General features: G+C 42.3%; 2 protein-coding genes across 3 annotated transcripts in view; one reads left to right on the forward strand and one right to left on the reverse strand.

Annotated features, from left to right (window-relative positions):
- tafa3a (TAFA chemokine like family member 3a) overlaps positions 1–4248 on the reverse strand; it is a 61149-nt gene extending 56901 nt beyond the window's left edge. Inside the window, exon 1 of the mRNA XM_076141194.1 lies at positions 3838–4248. The gene's annotated coding sequence lies outside the window, so the exon portion shown is untranslated. The remainder of the gene's footprint in view (positions 1–3837) is intronic.
- Positions 4249–8419: 4171 nt separating this feature from the next.
- On the forward strand, positions 8420–20944 carry ppm1j (protein phosphatase, Mg2+/Mn2+ dependent, 1J). Of its 2 annotated transcripts, none has more exons than XM_076140959.1 (10): positions 8420–9058; positions 14892–15006; positions 16150–16479; positions 17089–17201; positions 17316–17400; positions 18370–18488; positions 18605–18668; positions 18815–18922; positions 19151–19302; positions 19551–20944. In XM_076140959.1, exons 1-10 carry the CDS (start codon positions 8799–8801, stop codon positions 19696–19698), a joined length of 1494 nt encoding a protein of 497 aa, XP_075997074.1. In that variant the 5' UTR covers positions 8420–8798; the 3' UTR covers positions 19699–20944. The 2 variants fall into 2 exon arrangements, with proteins under 2 accessions (XP_075997074.1, XP_075997075.1); XM_076140960.1 differs by lacking the exon at positions 8420–9058 and adding an exon at positions 9111–9231.
- Positions 20945–21385: the final 441 nt, after the last annotated feature.

Consider the following 21385-nt stretch of genomic DNA (forward strand, 5'->3'; position numbering starts at 1 on the left):
CAATTCCAGATCCTTTTCACTTGGCGGATGCTTGAGGGTTTGGAGGATTGAGTTCCTCGCTGACTCGCTGGCGAAGAAGTTGATGGGAACTCAGTAACGCAATGACACAGTATTGAGAGTGAAGGCTGCCAGATACCGACTACCTCAGAAAGCTGGAATGGAGGAGAGAGAGAAAGAGGGGGGAAAAAGAGAGAGAGAGAGAGAGAGAGAGAGAGAGTGGGGGAGCGAGATGCCAGACAAAGCTAAAAGCCACCTCCATGGAAGAGCGGATTCCTAAGCTCTGCAGGGGCTCGCTCCACTCAAACCTCGCTGTCCACAGATTCCCTGGCAGAGTCGCCTGATTCTTCCGCCGCACGTCATGCAGGCTCGCATCTACTCGGAGAAAGTGAGCAGTCTGCTTGTTTGTGTTATACTTTGACAAAACAAAATTATAACAAGCAAATTTGTCATATTCCATTTCAAAATAAAAAGAAGAAACTATGTCATATGGTGAACTAGATCATGTTCAAACACTTGTGTGTGCTCAACCCTAATCCACCCTTCAACAAGAGACACACTGGATCCTTGGTGAATTCTAAGAAAATGTTTAGACAATCTTAAAGCAGCAGTATGTCATTTTTGGAAGCAATAGTTTTTGGTATTTGCTGAAATCCAGATTGCATCCTCATGGGAATCCATGAAAAATATCAGCCTATTGATGGCATCTGACCTTTCAGCCCTCTAAACATATTGTTATGATAGGATGTGGGTGTAACATAGCTATAGGAATATGTGCAAGGCTGAGAAACATTTCTTTTTAAAGGAACAATGAAGTTCCAACTCATTTCCATGTGTGCATAACTACTCCGAACACACCCTCACACTTTCACATACGACCAAACAAGCAAACACACAACAAATCAGCACAAACAAATAAGACACGGGGTTCTTCTTCTCGGCCTAATCTCTCAAGGGACGAAAAACTGTTTGCCGCAACGGGCGAGGATCAGCCTGGTCGCGAGTGAGTGGGACACTGCTGGCTTGCAGGAAACCAATTTGTTTGTTTATTGTCTTGGTGTTTTGTCGTGGTTACAGTTCATTGCAGCCAGCCTATCTTGGGCATGCTCCTATAAATGGCATCTATAAAACATGGGATGTGCTCTTCTCCGTGTCCTCCGCCTCCTTACATGGCAGAGCACCACACCGCCGTCACATTGCTGCATTTCACTCGCTATGGTGAGGCTTTGAAAATTCCCTTTAAACACTTAAAGGATTCACCCCAGCAGCTCTAGCTGGTGCTTTGAGAGGTGGAACAAACTGTGCTTTCTAAACACATTAGCCTGTGAACGCCGCCGAGCGGGGAATCCTAGGTTGCTGAAATCGGGTGTAATCATGTAGATAGATGGCTGACTTTTTATTGTTCCGCTTAAGCCAAACCTGCAGGGTTGGCGACGAATATGGAGTTTCTATAATGATGCAATGTCCAGGATTTCATGGTTCACTCGTGGTGCTGCAGTGTTTTGCGTCATATTCGTACGCACTGTATACATGCGACACGTCTGACATGCCCACACTGTCGGAAACACACTGAAGGCACAGATGTGAGGCTTTTGGAAGGGCTGCAGTTTGTGATCTCGCTCGTACGACCGCAACTACCACAGGATTTCACATTCCAGGCCTAGGCTGGATACAGAAAGAATTTATAAGATACACATGAGGCTTCTGTTGATAAGGGCTTCCGTGATAAAGCACTTCAATCAATACGCCGTACATGGCATTGATATGAAAGAATGACACAACTCTGGATTATAGGATTCTTACTGATTTTGGTGATGACAGATGCTATAATAAGAATGGCGTGTTTTCAGGTTACACTTACGGTTCAGATCCTAGACATGATGGTATATGTTGGGTCAGGTGGGAGTCGGACAACACTCTTGAGTTACAGTTTCCCATTACCTTCCGAACTTCAGGGGCCAATTCGAGCTTGTACCTAAATATAGTGTGTAAAAAAGTAAAGTGCCTGCATTTGCCTTGTCTCACGCCTGCAAACACAAGCCAGACTCTCATGTTATGGCATATTGATCTGACAGGGCGAGCAAAACGCTGGCGGAGAACACAAATACTGCCCGAGGTGCCTCCTTAAAACTAGAAACAAGCCTCTATCCACACTGTTCTCCTGCTCTGGAATTCACCTGGCGGTTCGTGCATATCAAGTGCCTACTCCAGGCTTTAGTCTGCACCCTTCCTTCCTTCTGCAACCTCATCGATGTGATGGCGTTTTTTCTTTAAAGAAGACTGAGTTGTAAGGTAATGTGTCTATTTTCCGTGTGAGAGCAGTGAGTTGGGTAATGGCTGTTTTGCAGAGCTGCTGAGTGTTTTGCTGCATTTCCCCACTTGTTATGGAATATGTCTTAGTGCGATATGGCAAGGGTGTAACGCTTACAGGTGCAGGAGCATTTCAAGCCTTTAGCTCCATTACAATTTTCCACTTTTCACAACAGCCACTGCAGAGCGTGAAAATCTCTCCAAGTTTCAAGTGTTTCTGTCAAATACAGTGGAACTGTCACGGGGACCCCATCTCCACTAATCCCACGGTGGCCTTTGCTCTGCCTGTCAGCAATACCTACCAATAACACTGCACAATAAAACCCTCCAGAACAACAGTGGGCCGCAGGCAGCTTCAAGGGCTACTGACGGCAATCTATAAAACAATATAATGGGCTGCCTGTCAGTGAGTGTGAAAGGAAAGATCTACGCCTCCTCTGACTCTCTGAGGGGACTTCAATTAATCACTGCAGAATTGTATCACCACGCAATAGGAGCGGTAAGGTTATTACCATCCCTGTATTCCGCAGGATGAAATGCGATGATAGCACTAATTGAGGGGCAGAAAAAAACAGCTGACCGCACAATGCTTGTCAAGGGGATGAAGGGCAGATAAAAGAATGGGACGAACAAGGAGATGGAGTGAGATATAAAAAAAAAAGAGAGGAGGGGGGGGAGAGAAGAACAGGATTCACGGTGGCGTAATCATAATCGCTCCTTTCTACAGAACCATTTGTGTCTCCTGCATAATCCAAGCAGACCCAGCATTGTGCTTTTCTGAAGTGGTAAACAAGCTGCTTAGCTGGAGCTCTCTGGAGTTGTGCGGAATCACAGGGAATGAAGGAGGACATAGGGCCACATGCTGGGAGATCCGCTCCAGTTCCACATCATGACTTGATGTGGGGGAGCCATGTTTAGGTTTGGTGCCACCGTCACAGCTTTCAACAACACAGCATCAGGTGCAGACTGAATTATGCACCGTTGTTGACAAGTCAGAAATAGATCTAATATACTGCTATGTAAGGCGATGCAATGTGCTATAGATAGATAGATAGATAGATAGATAGATAGATAGATAGATAGATAGATAGATAGATAGATAGATAGATAGATAGATTGATTATATCCCCTCTTCTCTAACTTCTGTGCATGAACTTTGCCATAAAAAATTGCCACAAAACTCAGGTTATTTTATTTCATTTCATTTCCATTATAAGCAGAGATTTCATGAGAGGCTCTGACACTCTGTTTGCTCTGTAGTTGAAAATGTAACAAGCCAGCCTACAGTAGACGGACGCGAGTCATCTTTATAGTTTCCAGTCACTCACTGTCTTTCAAGTTAATATTCAAGGATTAATGTCTGATTAATCATATTAGTTCATTGATATAATTGGTTTATTGGCTATTTCGCAGTCACGCGGGCTGTTTTTGGACATTGCTAGAAAAAATGTTTACCTCCTATAAATTAATCAACAATTTCTACTAAATTATACACTAATAGGAGAGAGTAAAGTGTGTTTCGTGACCTACCTGTCGTTGAGCTGTCAGTTAATCCAGGTAAACGTCCCTCTCATTTATTCTCCATTATCAACCACAAAAAGCAGGGAGCGCTTCTTCTTCTCCTCGGTGCTCCGTGGAGCTCCGAACCGCACATAACCTGCGAGCGAACCCTGGCCCGGTGTCCCCGCACTCCACACGCACAATCCCGGGGTCACACAAGTCTGGCTGCTGGGGCTGCTGGAGACTTGTACGCAGTGGACTTGAAAGTCTATAAAAGTTGCTCCTTCGACTCTTCCTCGGAACTTCCTATCCGCCGGGGCGCCTCGGGAGCTGGACCGGCCGGACTTTCACTCATAGTTTGTGGATTGAGGCATGACGCGGCTTACGATCCGTCCACACACCGGCTGCTGCTGTTCGGCGTTTTTTTGGCAACGTCTCCGTGCGGTTCGAAGCTGATTTGACGCGTCCGAGGAGCGACTGGAGGCTCAGCCAAGCCGGTGCTGCGCTGGTGTATTAGCGCCATCTAGCGGTCGGCGGTGATCTTGCCATGTAGAAAAGTATCAGCCACTTCTTTTTGTTTTTTTCACACCGACTTCACTTAATAACCGGATGATTGTGTCCACTTGAGTGGGTCAGCATCAGACACAAAAACAATTACCGTTACTTTCTTGGGCCCAGTTTCAGTTGAAGACCATTATATGTTTATAAATGTAACCACTATTACTCGTTGTGGCCTCTGTATTGAATGAATTGAAGGAAATGTATTGCGATGAAGTGGAAACTGTGGTTTTAGATGAAGGGGTACTGGAAGCTGTACGGGCTCTGTGGATTTGCATAGAATGATTTGCTGAGGAGACCTTGGGTGTTATGACATGCATTAGCCACCTGAGCACTCTTGAGGTTGATAATTTATCTGTTTCCTCCAACATCAAACTTCCTCTTTTCCTCGAGCATTACCGCCTGATCTAAAAAGCCCCCCCCCCTGTAATTGCATTATCATCTCTCAATTTCTCAAGCAGTCTCTTTCGTCTGTCCCCCAAAAGGGAGGAATGGGAGGAATAATCAATACAAGGCTACGAAATAGCCTGTGGAGATGAGAGGCAAACATTTGGGTTTGGATTTGATTGATTTTGGACACCCAGTGAGTGTTATCATCCTAAACCCGAAGCCATCCTCCCTTATAGACAGCTCAGTAAACACAGTCACACAAATACACACAGACAAGCAGAATCAAAGGGCAGAGCAAACAAATCGCAGGAGACTGAATCCAAAAAATGTCAGGCCATTATCACTGAGCAGTCTGTGCTGCGAAAGTCTGAGCAGATACGTTGACCTGAACCAGGCATCATCACTTTAGAAGCCAGCATAGCTTCATAATTGCTTACGGACAGAGAAGCTGTTATTTTGATTCTGCTTACACCGTCGTATGATTGTCTACCAACTCATCAAGTTTCCCTCTCTCTATCTCTCTCTCTCTCTCTCTCTCTCTCTCTCTCCCTCTCTCTCTCTCTCTCTGTCTCGCTTTTTCACGCAGACACACAGCGAGTAGAGATGACCCCATTAATCTTTAGTGCTTTCAATAGACCCGTGTTGTCATACCCCTGACACTGTGGTTTGTGACACAGCACAGCTCATTAAATCATATGACAGGATGAGGTCAACCGTGAGGTAAGGTGTCTCAAGCTGTGGGAGAGGAGATAAAGCCAATATTATTAGTTTGTGTTACAGAACTGAAGAAAACGGCTGCAAACACGGTAGGTGACAGATTTCGGGAGTGACTCGGAAATCCTGACTAGTGACTGACTTTAGCATCCAAATCTAATAAAAGACAACATAGATTTAGCCTCTTTGATGTCATGAAGAGGACCCTTTCATGTGCACCAATGAGAGAACGTGTCTGCATTGTGCGATTTGACACCTTACAGAGGGAAAAATTGCTGCCTGTTAAGGTTTAGGGTGGTTCTTTGCATAACAATCATCATTCTGCACTTGTCATGTAGTGATTACTTTCTCTTCACACAAGGCAGCAGAGCTGTGGGCGCTACATGCCTCAACAAGGCATTGATTGTGGTGTATCAGCTTAAAATAACAGCACCCAGTAGGGATTATGGCAAGCCCTCAGCCTGAACCTTCCCTCGCCTTCACCACGGAAGTGTGTCTGAAGACAGTGGGGCGTCTACCAGAAAATTGCGAGAGGAAAAAAAGCGGAGGCATAATGGCCTCAGCACTGGAGCTGGGCATCAATAATGCAGGGGAAGAAGCAGTTAATGCCCCCTTTAATTCAACAGGTCTGCAGACACCGGGACAGTTATTCTTCTCAAGCGTCACTTCATCCACAGATGCCAGATGAGAAGCTGCTACATTAGACTTTATGGCTTTGTGTGTGGCTGCGTGGCCAGGTTTTTGCCCTGACCTCAGCCCCGATAGGAGCAGCATTAATGGGTTTTTCATCAAGGGCCCACCCAAACAGAGATTCAACTTCAGCAGCTCTTTCAAATAATGAGGGATAGAGACAGCATGACAGAAATAATGTCCACACAAAGGAGAGCGGGAAAAACCCAACAGAACATTGAAGGCTTAATAACAAGGGGGCACAAATAACAGATGGAACAAATAACAGCATTAACACATTTGACCAAAAAATATTTCAAATGGAAATCGACTCATATCAATTGTTCGTCACATGTGAGGTATTTAAAGCTGATGAAACTAGGTTGACACATTCTCAAATTGTGGCCGACATCATCTACCTGATTTAGTAAATATCAGACAGACATGCAGGATATTTTTTTGTTAAAATGAATGAAGTTCCACCTTATATCTTACTACTGTGTATTCATATTGGGTTTTCTCACAATGTATTATTTTCCCGTGTTGTTTTATCTCCTGACGATCTGCATATTTCATGTATTCTTTTCCCTTAGTACACACACACACACACACACACACACACACACACACACACACACAATAAATCAGAAACTACCAATTCTCCTGTGCATAAATCCTTTACTTTGATGATTTTTGATGATGATCTTTTCACTCTTGAGATGCTTTTGTGATGATATGAATAAATGATTTGGTAGTTTTAACCAGTGTGCTCTATCTTGTTGTTGTCTGTGTCTCATAACACCATCTTGTATTTTGTAGTAGTGTAATAGTGTTTGTTGGATTTTCTGTGCGTTTAACTAGAGAAACCTGACAAACGAAACCAATTCAATTGCCCTTTTCAGTTGTTTCCTTCAGCTTCAAAGCCATGTTGAACCTGTTGCTCCCTGCGCCGGCTCCTTGTTGCAGAGAGGTTCATTTGTCAGGAGAGAGATTACATCGTCATCCACTGCTACTGGCTGGTGAGAGTGCTTCATCTTTGGAAGAGAGAGCAAACTTTAAAAAAAAAACATCATTTGAAGAAAAGGAAATGTCTTTTATCACTTGATAGCATATGGTGTCACTCACAATAATGAAACAGTTTGTATAAAAGGTCACACACAAGTGGTTATCAGAAAAAGCTGCTAACATAAACTGACACAATCTCTTCTGTATCAGAGGTTAACAAACGACTAGTATATTATTTGAAACATATTTAAAAAAAAACAGCTTTTCTTGTATTGTTGTACTTTGGTTCCATCTTGTGGAGAATATTCATAAGTGCAGGCATTTAGCTCCGTTATTACCAGATTAGACACACTAATGATTGCACAATACATTTTTAACATGTTTATTTTATTTTATTTTACCTTACTTTACCCACAGGACTGCAGAAGGACAAATAACCCAAAAGACAATGGCAGTCCTGAAGTAAGATGAGTAAATACTCACTTTTAGTCTAGATGTGATATTCAAGAGAAAATGTCTCAAAACAAAAGAGCTGAATGCATTCACAGAAAAGCTATAAAAAGGGGACAATATGACAAATATGACTTCTTTATTATTAACACGTTTATTCGGACCTGGTAAGAATGCATAGTGGGTGACTAACTGGATTTGTTTACCTGCTGACAGCAATCAATAGGTGCTTTTGAGTGACGTCAATCCTTGTTCACTATCAGCTTAAAATGGACTATGATCTGTGATACAGTCCTTGTGTTACACAGCAGCAGGCTGTTTGCATCACTTACTGCTTGGACTTCTCTAAAAAGGGATAATTCGACACAACTTTTCAACAACAGTTCAATAACAACTCAAACTTTCTCTAATGCCAAATAACATCTCCCTGTTTGATTGTGTTGTAATTAACAATGCAGTGTTACAGAACAAAATGTGCAGATGAAGTGAAACTAGACCTTTTAAAGGAGCTTTGGTAGACATTTAAGTAGTGTAGGATCCACATATGACTGAATACTAGTAGGTTGGAACATTGCTAAGTATATTTGATGCACATGCAGATTAGAAAAGAAACTATGGAGCATGTCATTCTGTTTAATCTCACAGTAAAACCCTATATTCATCATCATAATCATACTAATTCAAGGGTGCTCTCACAAACTAAAAGCATTTTTAGTTGGCTGACAAATTATCACCAGGTACAATCTGCTGCAAACAAAACATGTAAATTTGATTGAAATTACAAAACGAGTTTTTACAGTGTGCATTGTGTCTAGCCTGTTTCAGGAAGTATGACAATTACGGTGGGAAGTATTTTTTGGCTGTGATCATTGTGCGTGATCAGTTGATTACTTTGTAAATGTGTTTCTGTGTGTTGCTGCTGGGCTGATCGTTGGGCCGTAGGTGGTGTAGTTCCCGGTGTGAATCCCTCCCCTCTCACGGAGATGTAGCCTCCTGCCGGTGCACCGCCGTCACTCAGCGTGGAGCAGCTCTCCGTGCGTGAATGAGGAAAAAAAACACGGTGAGTCTGACCGCGCACAGCTGCCTGTCACATGGCTCCAGCACAACATATCGCTTCCTGAAATGATCTTTGTCGTCGATTGTTTTTCCTCTTAAACGCCACATCGCATCGCATTCCATTGTCAGCGCGGACGTCTCTTCCAGTGATGATAAGCAAAGTGAAAAACGCCATGTCCACCCTGGTGGGAGGGATGATGCCCCACGGACACCACCACCACCACAACCATCACTCAGGTAGCGGCCAGCCGGGCTCGCAGGACAGCCTGCCGCCGCGTTTCCCCTACGGCCGGCCGGATTTCTTGGACCTCACCCCGGAGCTCCTGCAGTACTCCACCGAGCACGCATCGCGGCCGGTGCTCACGCTGAAGAGAGGCAGCAGACTCCCGTGGAAGACGGGATACGCAGAGTGAGTTGTTTAAAACGCAAGTCATTCACGAGGGAACGATCGAGAGCTCACAGATTGTGCATGTTGGTGTGTTTGGTTGATGAGTTTCAGGGCCTTTGGGGTGTTTGTGTTGCTGCAGCCTCAGTCTGCACTGCAGCAGCCAACATGGCCTGTTCTTGCTGCACAGTGGAGCTGTAAGTGATCTGTGGGTCTCCCACCAGACAGATAAAACTCCTTATCGTACACTGACGTTATTGTGTTCAGTCTTGGTAACAAGAAGCGTCATTTTTTTAGAGAAGTGAAAGCAGGAAATGCAATTCACCCACAAGTAAATGCATCATTACTAGAATCCTATTTGAAAAGCTGCTGATTATTTGCATTTATTGTATAGAATGTAAATCAATTTGATATCTTTAACCCTCTGGTGTCTAAACTGTGTTTTGGTATTTTACTTTCCCCCAGTTTTGGCCTTTGGCATTTCTTTATCACCTACAAAGCTGCACTGCAACACATCATTCACTTGATTAAGGAGGACATGATCACATACTGTATTTGTATAGAGTCCTTTCCTTCATTAGCTGGGACTTTGAAGGGTTAAATGCCTTGTTTTATTTAATCAGCAGCCCCTAAACCCCCCCCCCCCCCCCACAGTATTCACTTTACAGTAATATTCTAATAATCACATTGTAGACTGAGTATTTGAAGTTTACCAGATAAATGACTGAAACAATTGTTAGTAATCAATTAATTGAGTAGGTGTATCTGAAGTATTCCAATAGCATATAGATATTTCAAAAATGCAGATTGCAGGCGGGTTCTTTTGTCTGTGTCTTGCTGGTTGTATAACAAAATGCATGAAGGGTGCCAACATCTGCATCAGTGGGTGTCTGTGGTTTTGACTGTTGACTTCAAATTTGTAAGCAGTCTTCATCAAAAGGTTGTGAAGTAGTGACCACTCACATGAAAGTCTGACTAAATCTATGTCAGACCTTCATAAGTCTACTGCAAATACTGTCAGAATACTACATACCTGCAATACTCAGGCAGGCACTAACCTGCAGCATGAAACAATCATTTCATTCACACTATTAGCCAAGATGTGCTGTGTGGCCAGTGCTCACAGAGGAAAACACTGTCAGACATTCCACTCTCTCAGAGGGGGGTAGGTAGGGCTGCATAGCTCCAGTGTTACAGCATGAGGGCCATACCACTGCAGCCCACCTCCGTCTGTCCTCCTGGACCCAGCATGGAGCCAGAAAGAAGGCTGAGTCATGCATGGCCTCAAGGGGACAGAGGAGAGGTTCGTGACGAGGGGAGGACGCTGGACACCCTTTCCACAAGGCTGAATGAGAGAAAGGTTGAATGGGGAGACTCGGTGAAAAGGGGTGCTGATTTACGGTTTGGGGACATGCACTGTCATCACTGCTGCCATCTGCATTCTAAAGCAAATGACTTTGATGTACGTGGCTGGAATATGATGACAGTGTTCGCTGTGCTGTCCTGATCTGTCTGACTAATTTGGTCATGCACCAACAGTCAGTTGCCTACTCATTTAACTGAGAGTGAGAAAAAACAATCAGCACTGCGCCTTTCTCTACACTCACAATAGCCAGAGTTCATTCATCATGGTCCTTACAAGTTGTTGAAGTTACAATTCATTACAAATTATTTGAATTCCTGAAAATTAGTATTTAACACTAGATAATGTTTTCCTGATTAAGTCCATTCGTAAAAAACCAAATCAAATCATTGCATTTATGTAGAGTTATGTGTTATTTATTCACTTGTGCAGCTGATGGTGCTCTGGGTCAGCGTCAAAGCTTTCAGAAGGTCTTCACTTAAGTCTATGAATGTTCTCAGTCATCCAGCTCATTTGGGTATCCAGAAGAAGTTGTAGTAGTTCAAGACAACTGGACTGTCATGACTTCAACAACTGTCAGATGACTCGCATGTGACCCTAGGAGGCGCCTGGCACAAGTTGTGAACGTCTCCCAGAAGATAAATGCCAGTTTATTACCCATCACCCATTGCGTTTGCATGCACTCCATTCTCTGATCATTTGTCTTTACTTTGGTTAAGGCAAAATGTGTCTAATATATTTACAGTACATGAATGGAATTACTAGGATTACACAATTCTCATGACACGTTGGGGAAATGCACGCAGAGTCGGCTTAGCCCGGCTATGATACAAACACATCATGACCTAGATGATGCGATTTCCTGTTGCGTAATCTAGGTCTGTTGCTCTGACTATAAGCACACCTTGATGCATTCTGATTCCAAACACATTATGTTGTATACATGGGTCTTGACAAAATAATTGCAGTACAATCAAAGTTTTAATTTGCATGTAAACAAGCTAGTCAATGACTCTAAACAGAAAGAAACATAGCCAATTTAGCTGTATAACTCTAATTCTGGTGTAGCATGATTTATGTCCTGCAGCTCTATTAGAGCATCTAGGAGTTAAATCCCTTTTGTTAAGTGCTGTTTGCTGCCCTTGTGCTGTAAGGAGAATGAACAATGATGGTGTAACAGTGTAGGTGGATGCTGTCCAGTTGGAGGCCTCTCTGCTGGCTTTGGTTCAGACCTCAACACTTAATTAGTGTTTGCAGTCAGTCACTCTGGTGTTGATGAAGATTCACTGGCACCTTTGTGTTCTTTTGGCTTTGCGTCATATTGACAGAAAAATTGTGCAGTGTGGGGTTTGATGTTGTGCACTGGTCTTTGTGTACAGTGTTTGTACATTAGAATGTTCTACAGTAGCACAGCTCAGCAGCAGGGTTCAAGGTTTTGAAGCCACGTCACTGTCCCAGCAATAGGACGTATGCATGGGGTCACATTTCATAGTGAATTTGGAGCCTAAAATCAATTTTGGCCCTGTGCAGGTTTCCAATGTTACAGAAGATGAGTCTAAGTGATGCTATCACGCTGCTGTATGGTGTGTCAGCATTTACATTTGAGTGCCCTTACTGTAAACCACTCTTGAGTGAAATGGTTTTTCAATTATTGGCACTGGGACCATGACAGAGAGCTTCAGGAGCAAAGTTTGAGAGGCTCAAGTAGTCAGTGTGTGCAAAATCCAGCCATAACAACCAAAACGTGCATTTGAGTGTATATTTGCCTTACTAGGCTCTCGGCTTGACTAGGCTACCAGCTACATCTGGATAAATCTACTTAAGCTCATATCTGAAAATGCATCTCTGACCACTAGATCTTAGTGAACAGGATGGATGAATGGTTTACAAAGAATACATTCATGCCACTAATGAATATGATGTTACATTCTCTCACAAACACAATTGTTGTCATGTTTCTAATACAAGAAGTGAGATTCAGACTCAGAAGAGGCCAGACTGCTGGTAGATTACATTTGAAACTCTGTATTGATCGCTGGTTATGTCAATCATATCACATATGTTCAAACCAGTGCAAATGTTTGAGACTACAGGACAAATTTGTGACAGGGACTCTACAACAATCTAACATTCTAAGCTATGTCAGCCGTGTGACTCCATTTAGAGAACCAGGATTTCACAGAATCATAAAAATAGCGTGTTGTGGGTAAGTAGGAGAAATGAAGTAAAATGCAATCATCCCTAAACATACAAAGAGTTACATCATATTCCCTACCTTAAAAGGTCTAGTAGATGAAATAGGGGAATTCACTGGAACTGTAACCTTCCTCTTTTGAATGTTTGTTGTGTAACAGCCGAGCAGTTGAACAGAGAAACATGGGTTTCACCCAATGTGACCACGGTTTTCATGTCACAAGAGGCTGAAGCATATGACTGAAACACGTAAACGAATGAAAGGCTTGCGCTTGTAGTTAAGAGCTACATCCTCCCACACATATTTCATTAAGGTGTACATTCTCCCACTGAGCACATGTGACTGCTTAAAGAATAACTGCTGATTCTTTAGAATGATGCTGAATGGTTTGCTCTTTATTACACTGCAAAAAAATCCAAGGAAGTGTAACAAATAAGTCAATGAGACATCATTTCACAGTGAAAGACATTCCATTCAGCTTCAGTTATTTCTGGGTTGTAATGGAATTGTAGGCATATTGAATTCAAGCAGAATAAGGAGGCGGAATTGAGTAACAAAGTAAGTCATTTATCTCTTAAGTAGGTTTTAAACCTAATACAATACATTGAATGGCATGCTGTGGTGGAGTTTGAGTCTAGCATAGGTCCTTACAGCTGATACAATATATCCATCCACTACCAGCAGAAACAAGGCACACAGTGTTTTTAGAGCTCTTAATACAAACCTCAATAGCTTCAGGGAGCCTTTACAGATCCAGATCAGTCCAAGTCCTCCTAAAAACAACCAAGCAGCTGGTGTAAGTCAATGAGAAGCTGTAGTGAACCGAGCAGCAGACTGGAGGGAGCCAGAAAAAAGTGCCGGCAGAAGTTTGCGTATTTGCTGTGATCATATTCCATTGAAACAAAAATTTGTTTCTCATTGGCCTTAAAGTTGAGATCTCTGAAAGCATCGTGGCCTCGCCCCAAAGTTTAGACGACAATGGGACAACTTTAAATTCCTCCCTGTCATTAGTTCTAATTCAGGCAGCGGAGAGCAGGGTGCAGTGGCTTTCAGCTGATTAGAGAATGAAAGAGCTTTTTATAATCCAGATTGGGTAGCAGCTGTGTTTTGCGACTCATATTCGGTGCTTGCGGATCTATTTCCTGTAATGACTGTAATCATCTGAAGTATTGGTAATGATGGGTCTTGCTTTCAGGAGAGATTTTTTCATCTTAACTTTCCCACCCCTCTTGTTTTTCATCCGTCGCTTTTCTTCCAGTCAGCTTCTTGATCTCTCTCTTAATCGCACCGGTAAATGACAGACTAATAGTTCTCTAAAGATGAATGTCTGAAAAACTTCATGCTCCCACTTGAATAACCTAAATTCCACAGCAGGTGTTATGTCACATCACCCAGCTAACATAACATTTATATTTAACTAAAATGGAAAATGTTATATAATATGCCTGCAAGAAGGCCAAACCACTGAATTTCCATCTTAGAGCGATATGGCAGATTTCAGCCAACCAAGACCAGGGGGGCAACCAGGAAACACATGATAATGAACAATAATATGTTGGCAGAAATGGAGCACAAGGAGCAGGGCTGAGAACCAGTAGTGCCAAAATGTGATTTTTGAAAACAACTCACGATCAAAACACCCTCAAGCAGAGAGGAGGGAGATAATTAGAGAATTCAGCTGGAGAATTGGTTTGTTGTTGTGCAGCCTCTCAGACTCCGGTGTTTTTATTAACTACTTTGTTTATGTGTCTGACCTCATCATCTCATTTCTTCATTTCTATATTTAAGGCCCACTGAGCATTAGGAGTAGCATTCAAATTACGAATATTTAAATGTATTCAACATCCTGACATAGACTAAAATGACATTGTATCTGACAAAATTGTTTGGATATTAAGGTTTTATTACTATTATACAGCACTAAGTACCATAGAGAAATCCCCTCTAAGCAGTTGCCTGCAGCCTTTACATCACTCTTGCACACTGGCCAGTGAACACAGCACAGCAGGACAGACGATGCTGCTCGAGTTTGAAAAAGTGCATTACTCTAAAGCCATTATATTCGCCGGCATCAGCTCATAATAAAAACACTTAATCCTCTTAGAAGTTCCCTCTGGGACACGTCTGCATCCTGTTCCACTTTCTCTCTCTCTCTCTCTCTCTCTCTCCATCTCTCCCTGTCTTTCTGACCGCTGTTATGTTTCTATATGGTGCGGTGAGAGGATAGAGAGCAAAGATCATTAATCATCTGAACCCTGCTTGCCTTCACACCCTTCTCCCCCACCTCTTTTCTCTGCCAGGGTGATCAATGCAGGGAAGAGCATGCTGAATGAGGACCAGGCCTCTTGTGAGAAGGTGTTTGTGAAGAAGCCCAGTGGAAAACAAAGAAACTCCACTCTGCTGGAGGACAACGGGGTGAGTGAGGAGGACGCAGGCGAGGCGGGCAGCTTCAATAAATAATCCGAGATTATGTCCTGAATGGAATGTCACAGAAGGGTATCGGTCAACTGGGTTTGACTTTAGGAAAAACCATAATGTAGCTTTAATAGCAGTGCACTGAAAAGGTGAAAGCCTCACAGCATCTGTGTGTACTGTGTAGTCACCTGACCCCCTACAGTTTAGTCTCCTTGTCCTGTGTGTTATTGATCCATTCAGAACAGCACTTCTCATATTTTACTGACCTTAAAGTGTGTCCGATATATCAATCACATTTCCTTGTCTTCATTCAATCTCCTACAGACAAAACACCAGAAATACAATACAACAATAACAAACATCCCATATCCTTCACCCTCAGCTTTGTGGGTGAAGTAGCATGCTTTTTAAACGTGAATTAGGAAGAACACAGTTTCATGAGAATGTGTGAAGTGAATGTATGTCCACATGGAATATTTTTGTAATATTGGAAGAGCATAATGTTATGTTAATTTACTGTGTATATCCACACGTAGATTTTGTATTTGCCAATATATTACTATGGTGGGAATAACCTCCTTAAAGCAGAGGCCAAAAACCAGTCTCTACTGGTCAATATGTTCTGTTTTTAGGATTCCCAGTGTTGAATAACCTACACACATTCACACATACACACACTGTACGCAGGTCCATTCTGCGCAAATAAAATGACATCATCCCTTGCCGTGCCCCTCCCCCACTCTTGTCCAGCATGAGGGGGGTAAGCTTGTTTGTCAGTTGGTCCAGTGCGGCTCATCGACAAACCTGCAAACACAAACACATTTTATGTCCTGTGACATCATGGCACAGCAGGAACGCCATCTGATGAGATTTTTCTCTTTTTATCACTTGAGCAGTACATTATTGCAGAACCTTTCATATCTAGATGTAGTTTTAGCATAATAACTTTTAAAGTCATTAAACATGTTTGTTCTTCTATGCTATTTTTAGATGTGTACAGTGTCATATCGGACACAGTGCTTTGCAATTAGATGAAGATGTTTGATGTCTTCGTGATCATTTCTTGGCAAGAAACTTCATTTCACCTATAACCTCAATTATTTGGAATTAATTGGAAGCTTGAAACTTCACACTCTATTTCAGGATGGGACAGGAATCCCTCTTCACTTCTGGGGGGTGTTTGATGGCCACGCAGGGTCTGGAGCTGCAATCATGGCCTCTAAGCTTCTGCACCGCCTGATCAGAGACCGTTTGGGAGAAATCTTTCACCTGCTTGAGAACCCGTCCAATCCGCCCCCCATCTGTCTCGCCAAGAACGGCAGTCCTTACCAGGCAGAGACAAAGAAAGGAGCGGCACAGGAACAAGAAGACCCAGACGCTATCAGCGACCCCACAGTGCGCTATCACATGGAGAAGGTTGTCAGTTTGGAGAGCCTGGTGATGGGAGTCATAGAGACTGCATTCAGACAGATGGTGAGCAGGAGATTCTACTGATATTGCTAATGAATAGGATTTAATCACATGCAACTTTCAAGGTTAAGACTGCAGTATTCATATTTCAAGCTGCACTGAGTCAGTGAAAGCTGCGCAAATACTCTTTGAACCTGTAAAGTTCAACCCAGAAAGATAATGTCCATAAGCTGTTTGAGTAATGTTTATCGGCTCGTCATGTCTGTGATGCTTTTATACCAAGCAAAACTAAAGGGAGAGAGGAATGTTGATGGAGTCAGCGTTCTCTGCAAGCAGCACTTACTCGCTGCCTTCTCAAAATTTCCCTCGAGTTTTATGTCTTCTGTGGGTGGATGAGTATCAATATCTGGGGTTTAATTTTGTGAAAAATAAGATGAATCTACTGGGTCTCAGTTAGAGAGGTTGACGGGACTCTCACCTCTGTTGTAGTCTTCACTTTCAGAAATAAACCTGCTGCTTGTTTCTATCCACAATAACCACTGCATTGTTGTTTTGAAAGTGAATATGCTTTGAATATGAAGTATTGAGTGCTCTGCAGTGATGAGAGGTGAAATAATTGATTTAACTACAAAAGACTTCAAAATGATCTCAAAATCCACTTTTCCATTGCAGGATGATCTAATTGAAAAGGAAAAAACTTCCTATGCCATCTCTGGTGGGTGTTGTTCCTTAGCTGCTATCCAACTAATGGGGAAACTCTATGTAGCCAATGCAGGAGATAGCAGGTGAGAGTGAACAGCATTGAGTTGTAGAGCTTCATGTGCCATCTGGAGTCCATTCTGCACACTGCAGTATGGAAACTGCAGTAAAGTAATCTTTTTTCTCTCTTTTTTCTCCAGGGCTATAATCATACGAAATGATGAAATTATTCCCATGACGAATGAATTCACACCAGAGTCAGAGAGGCAGCGGCTGCAGTATCTGGTACTATTTCTGTGTTAAATAATATAATACAAGCAAAATCACTATCACTACATCACTCCAATCACTACAGCAACAAATCAATCTGCCCTGTGGGATTTTATTACTCTGAACACCAAATGCAAAATGCTGAGTGACAATCTTGCGTGTGGAGGGAGGTTTTACTGCCTCTGTACAATCTGTCTCCAGCTGAGCATAACACCAACCAAAATAGAAGAGGAAGGATATCCTGTATCGCTCGAAATCGATATTCACCGGTCGCCTCTTTTAAGAGCTGTTTCTCGATCTGAGTCACAGTGTGGGTGGATGGTGTGGGTGCTGCAGCAGGAAGCTGTGTTGTACCTTCTGTGTGCGTCATAGGTCTATTGTTTACAAGCACTCACATCTCTATTCGGGGTATTTTTAGGTGTTTAATCAATGATGTTATTATATAAGTGTACTATTATTGTTATTATTATTGTATACTTATGTTATTGTATAAGTGTATTGCATAGTGCTTGTTGCTTGTAGTATTGATGGAATTGAAGCTACTTATTTTCTTCCCTCACTGCTTCTGATTCGGAATAAGACAACTGCAGCGAACTGAACAAGAAGTGGCAGATAAAGCTCAAATCATTTCAAGCTGCGGATTGTTTATTTACGTATATATGAGACAGGAAATGCCTGAAAACCACATGTCAAACAACTGGCAAAAACTGAAACTGCTATCTGAACGGATTGAACTGTGAGAAGCAGAACTTTTTGAACATAGCGATGTACTATGGTCCAAAAAGGCCAGAAAATAAAGAAGAACCGGTGAGTTGAAATACACCTAAATTAATTTTGTCAGCTGAAAATAACCTATAATAACATCGAGCCATATGGGGAAAATTTAGGAGCAGAAGCAATCACAGCAACTACTTCTGAGGGATTTTTGTTTTGTCTTGGCCTTGAGTTTGAAGTATCATGCCCCATTTTCTTGTGTCACTTAAGGGCTTCCTGAGGCCAGAGCTCCTGGGAAACGAGTTCACTCACATTGAGTTCCCTCGTAGGATTCAGCACAGTGAGCTGGGCAAAAAGATGCTCTACCGGGACCACACCATGACTGGCTGGTAATTAGACTTTTCACAGTTAATTACTTATTCCTGATGTAATAGGTGTTCTAGAAGATTGCCTGAGGAGAAATTACAAATTATTCTTAAATCCATTATCTGTTGTTCGATTGTAGGGCTTACAAGACAATCGTTGAAGATGATCTGAAATTCCCTCTGATATACGGAGAGGGAAAAAAGGTAAACATTGCAGAAGCTCATGTTTGATACTCAATCCACAGTTCTATCTCTAACTATTAACTATGAGGGTTTCAATATTTGCTTAGTATTCCTTCCTACCATGTCCCAAACCACTAACCTACCCATGAATATGTTGGTGTACATAGGCACGGGTCATGGCAACCATCGGAGTGACCCGTGGGCTTGGAGATCATGACCTAAAGGTGTACAACTCAAACATTTACATCAAACCCTTCCTCTCTTGTGTCCCTGAGGTGAGTGCAAGGAAGGAGTTGTCTTATTCATGTTGCTTTAGTGACCTTAGGCACTATTGTTTAAAACATTTTAACCTTAATTTGTTCAGAAAAGGTTCCTTCTTAAATAACCTCTTCATTTCTCATTACTTGTTGTAGCAAGGTGAGAATATTGTTCTTTAAGTGACTTTAAGGGAAATTTGACCATACAAGCCTACATACACTCAATAATGTGTCTTTCTATCATAGGTGAAGGTTTATGACTTGGATGATAACAAACATGGCCCAGATGAAGTCCTGGTCATGGGTACAGATGGACTCTGGGACGTAACGACGGACAGGGATGTCGCAGATGCTGTGTCAGGCTATTTATCCTGCTGTGATCCTACTGATCCCATGAGGTATGAAGTCTGCTGGAGGCTGTTGTGCTATGTAATGGCTGTTACTTATGTTACACGATTGGTGAATTATGACAGCTGCAGAGTTTAATAAATCCATTGGAACGTAATTCGACCAGCAATTGAACTCACTTTATCCACTAGATGGCGATGTTTACACATATTCAGAAGGCCTGCAGACTATTGCAGACCTTTCTATTTTGTATGCGTTTGTGCCGTAATTATGTATTGCATCTCTGTGTGTTATAAAGATATACTCTAGCAGCCCAGGACCTGTTGATGAGGTCACGGGGAGTGCTGAAAGAGCGTGGCTGGCGGCTACCCAATGACAAACTGGGCTCGGGCGATGACATTACCGTCTTCATCGTCCCACTGGCAGGGTACGAGTCAGAGACATGACAAGGTGAGGTACCCACCGTGGAGACAGGGCTGACTTACTAGGATCCCTCCCACGGTCCCTCCATCAACCCCCTAAACCCTGGACCACTAGAGCAGAGGGAGAAGAACAAACATTCATCATAGGGAAGATTTGGGTCTGAGCCGCACTTTCATCAACCACTGTATGAGACCCGGTCCCACCACTTCCCTTCAACCTAGCCCAGGAGGAGTCGCCCCTATTGGCTGGTTTGTAACACAGATTTTCAGTGACATTATATGATGAGTCACGCCCTGCTTTGTCAATAGTTGCCAATGAGAATTAAACCCTTGTAGAATTTTAGTTTCATGTTTATGTTGACTTGCTAATCATTGAAAAAACTCTTCATGTTCTTGTCATACCGTAAATGTGACTCCCTTTTGTAAAAAGCCTTCCACAGTATCACAATCATTTACTAAAAGGGGTTTATAGTACAGAATGTGAGGTAACCAAAGTGACAGCTGTAAAAAGTGTATAGATAATAAAATGATTCAAAAGAAAAAAGGAAGAATGTGAGATCCAATTCTGGGAGACCTGCACATTAAAGACGCACAGAAACAGGGAATGGACTGAGTTAACAGGAGACATCAACAAAATCAATTGAGTCCCTCTTGCTGTAGTTCCTATGTCAAAGATGTAATGAATGAAGACACCTGAAGCACTTGAAGCCTCTCGTATTCGCTCTGTAAGGTAGCTTGTTTATCGATTTGGGATTCAGACTAATGTCTCTATTGAATGTGCTCAAAATATCAGTATGATTCATCTTTTTGCCATTTCAGTAAAAAGATGGGAAGATTGCACTTGTACAGCACAACGTGATACAATTGTTGCTTTCATTCAATGTATTTCTTTGTTCAGCCCTCAGAGAAAAATGTTGTTTTCTCTTAAATGTCTCTGTGTAGTCTGATATGGAAACTACACACATATGCCTTATTTAGAGATGAGAGGGACTTTCCTAGTTTTTGTTTTCTTCAGATGCACTAAATTTGATCTTTGTAGAGGTGAAAAGAAACATTGTATGCCCTTAAACATATACCTCTTTTGTATTGTTTTGTTATGTCACGTTATTTGATTGCCCATATATTTTTGAAGAAAACTATGGTCGTTAGTATCAGAAATTTTAGCTTTTTGTCTCTATCCATGATTGTTAATCTTAGAATATGACCTACCAAATGGAACGTAGAGGGATAATGTGTTTGGAAATAAATCATTTTTTCTTTTTAAAACTAATTTACACCTTTTGTGTTTCATGCTTTCATTAACCCCATGTTCTCTCGACAAAATGTTTGTAAATGTGTGTGTGTGGTGGTAGGAGCTGATTGCAAGTCGGCTCATGATGTCATTAGTGATATAATTTATTATTATATTTTTGAGATCTTTGTTATTCTATAACCTTTGATATGGGTGTGAGTACAGACATATTATTATTGATACGACACGATGACCAAGCACACACGCACACCCAGACGAGTGTCTGTATCTCCCTATAGTCACCCACACCCACCCCTCCCTCCTGTTGCATAAATCCTTCTTGTACTATGGATGACGTCACCTTTAACCGTAGCGTGAGGAGGAGACGGGTGTAGTTGAATGAGAGACATCAAGTTAACTAACACAACGGACACATTGGCACTTGACTGCAAAGTCAGCCAGTGCAAAGTACAGATGTAA

This window comes from Genypterus blacodes, unplaced genomic scaffold, assembly GCF_046128005.1.
Source record: "Genypterus blacodes isolate CSIRO-AG114 ecotype Tasmania unplaced genomic scaffold, CSIRO-AGI_Gbla_v1 ptg000017l_1, whole genome shotgun sequence".
NCBI classification, from domain to species: Eukaryota; Metazoa; Chordata; class Actinopteri; order Ophidiiformes; family Ophidiidae; genus Genypterus; species Genypterus blacodes.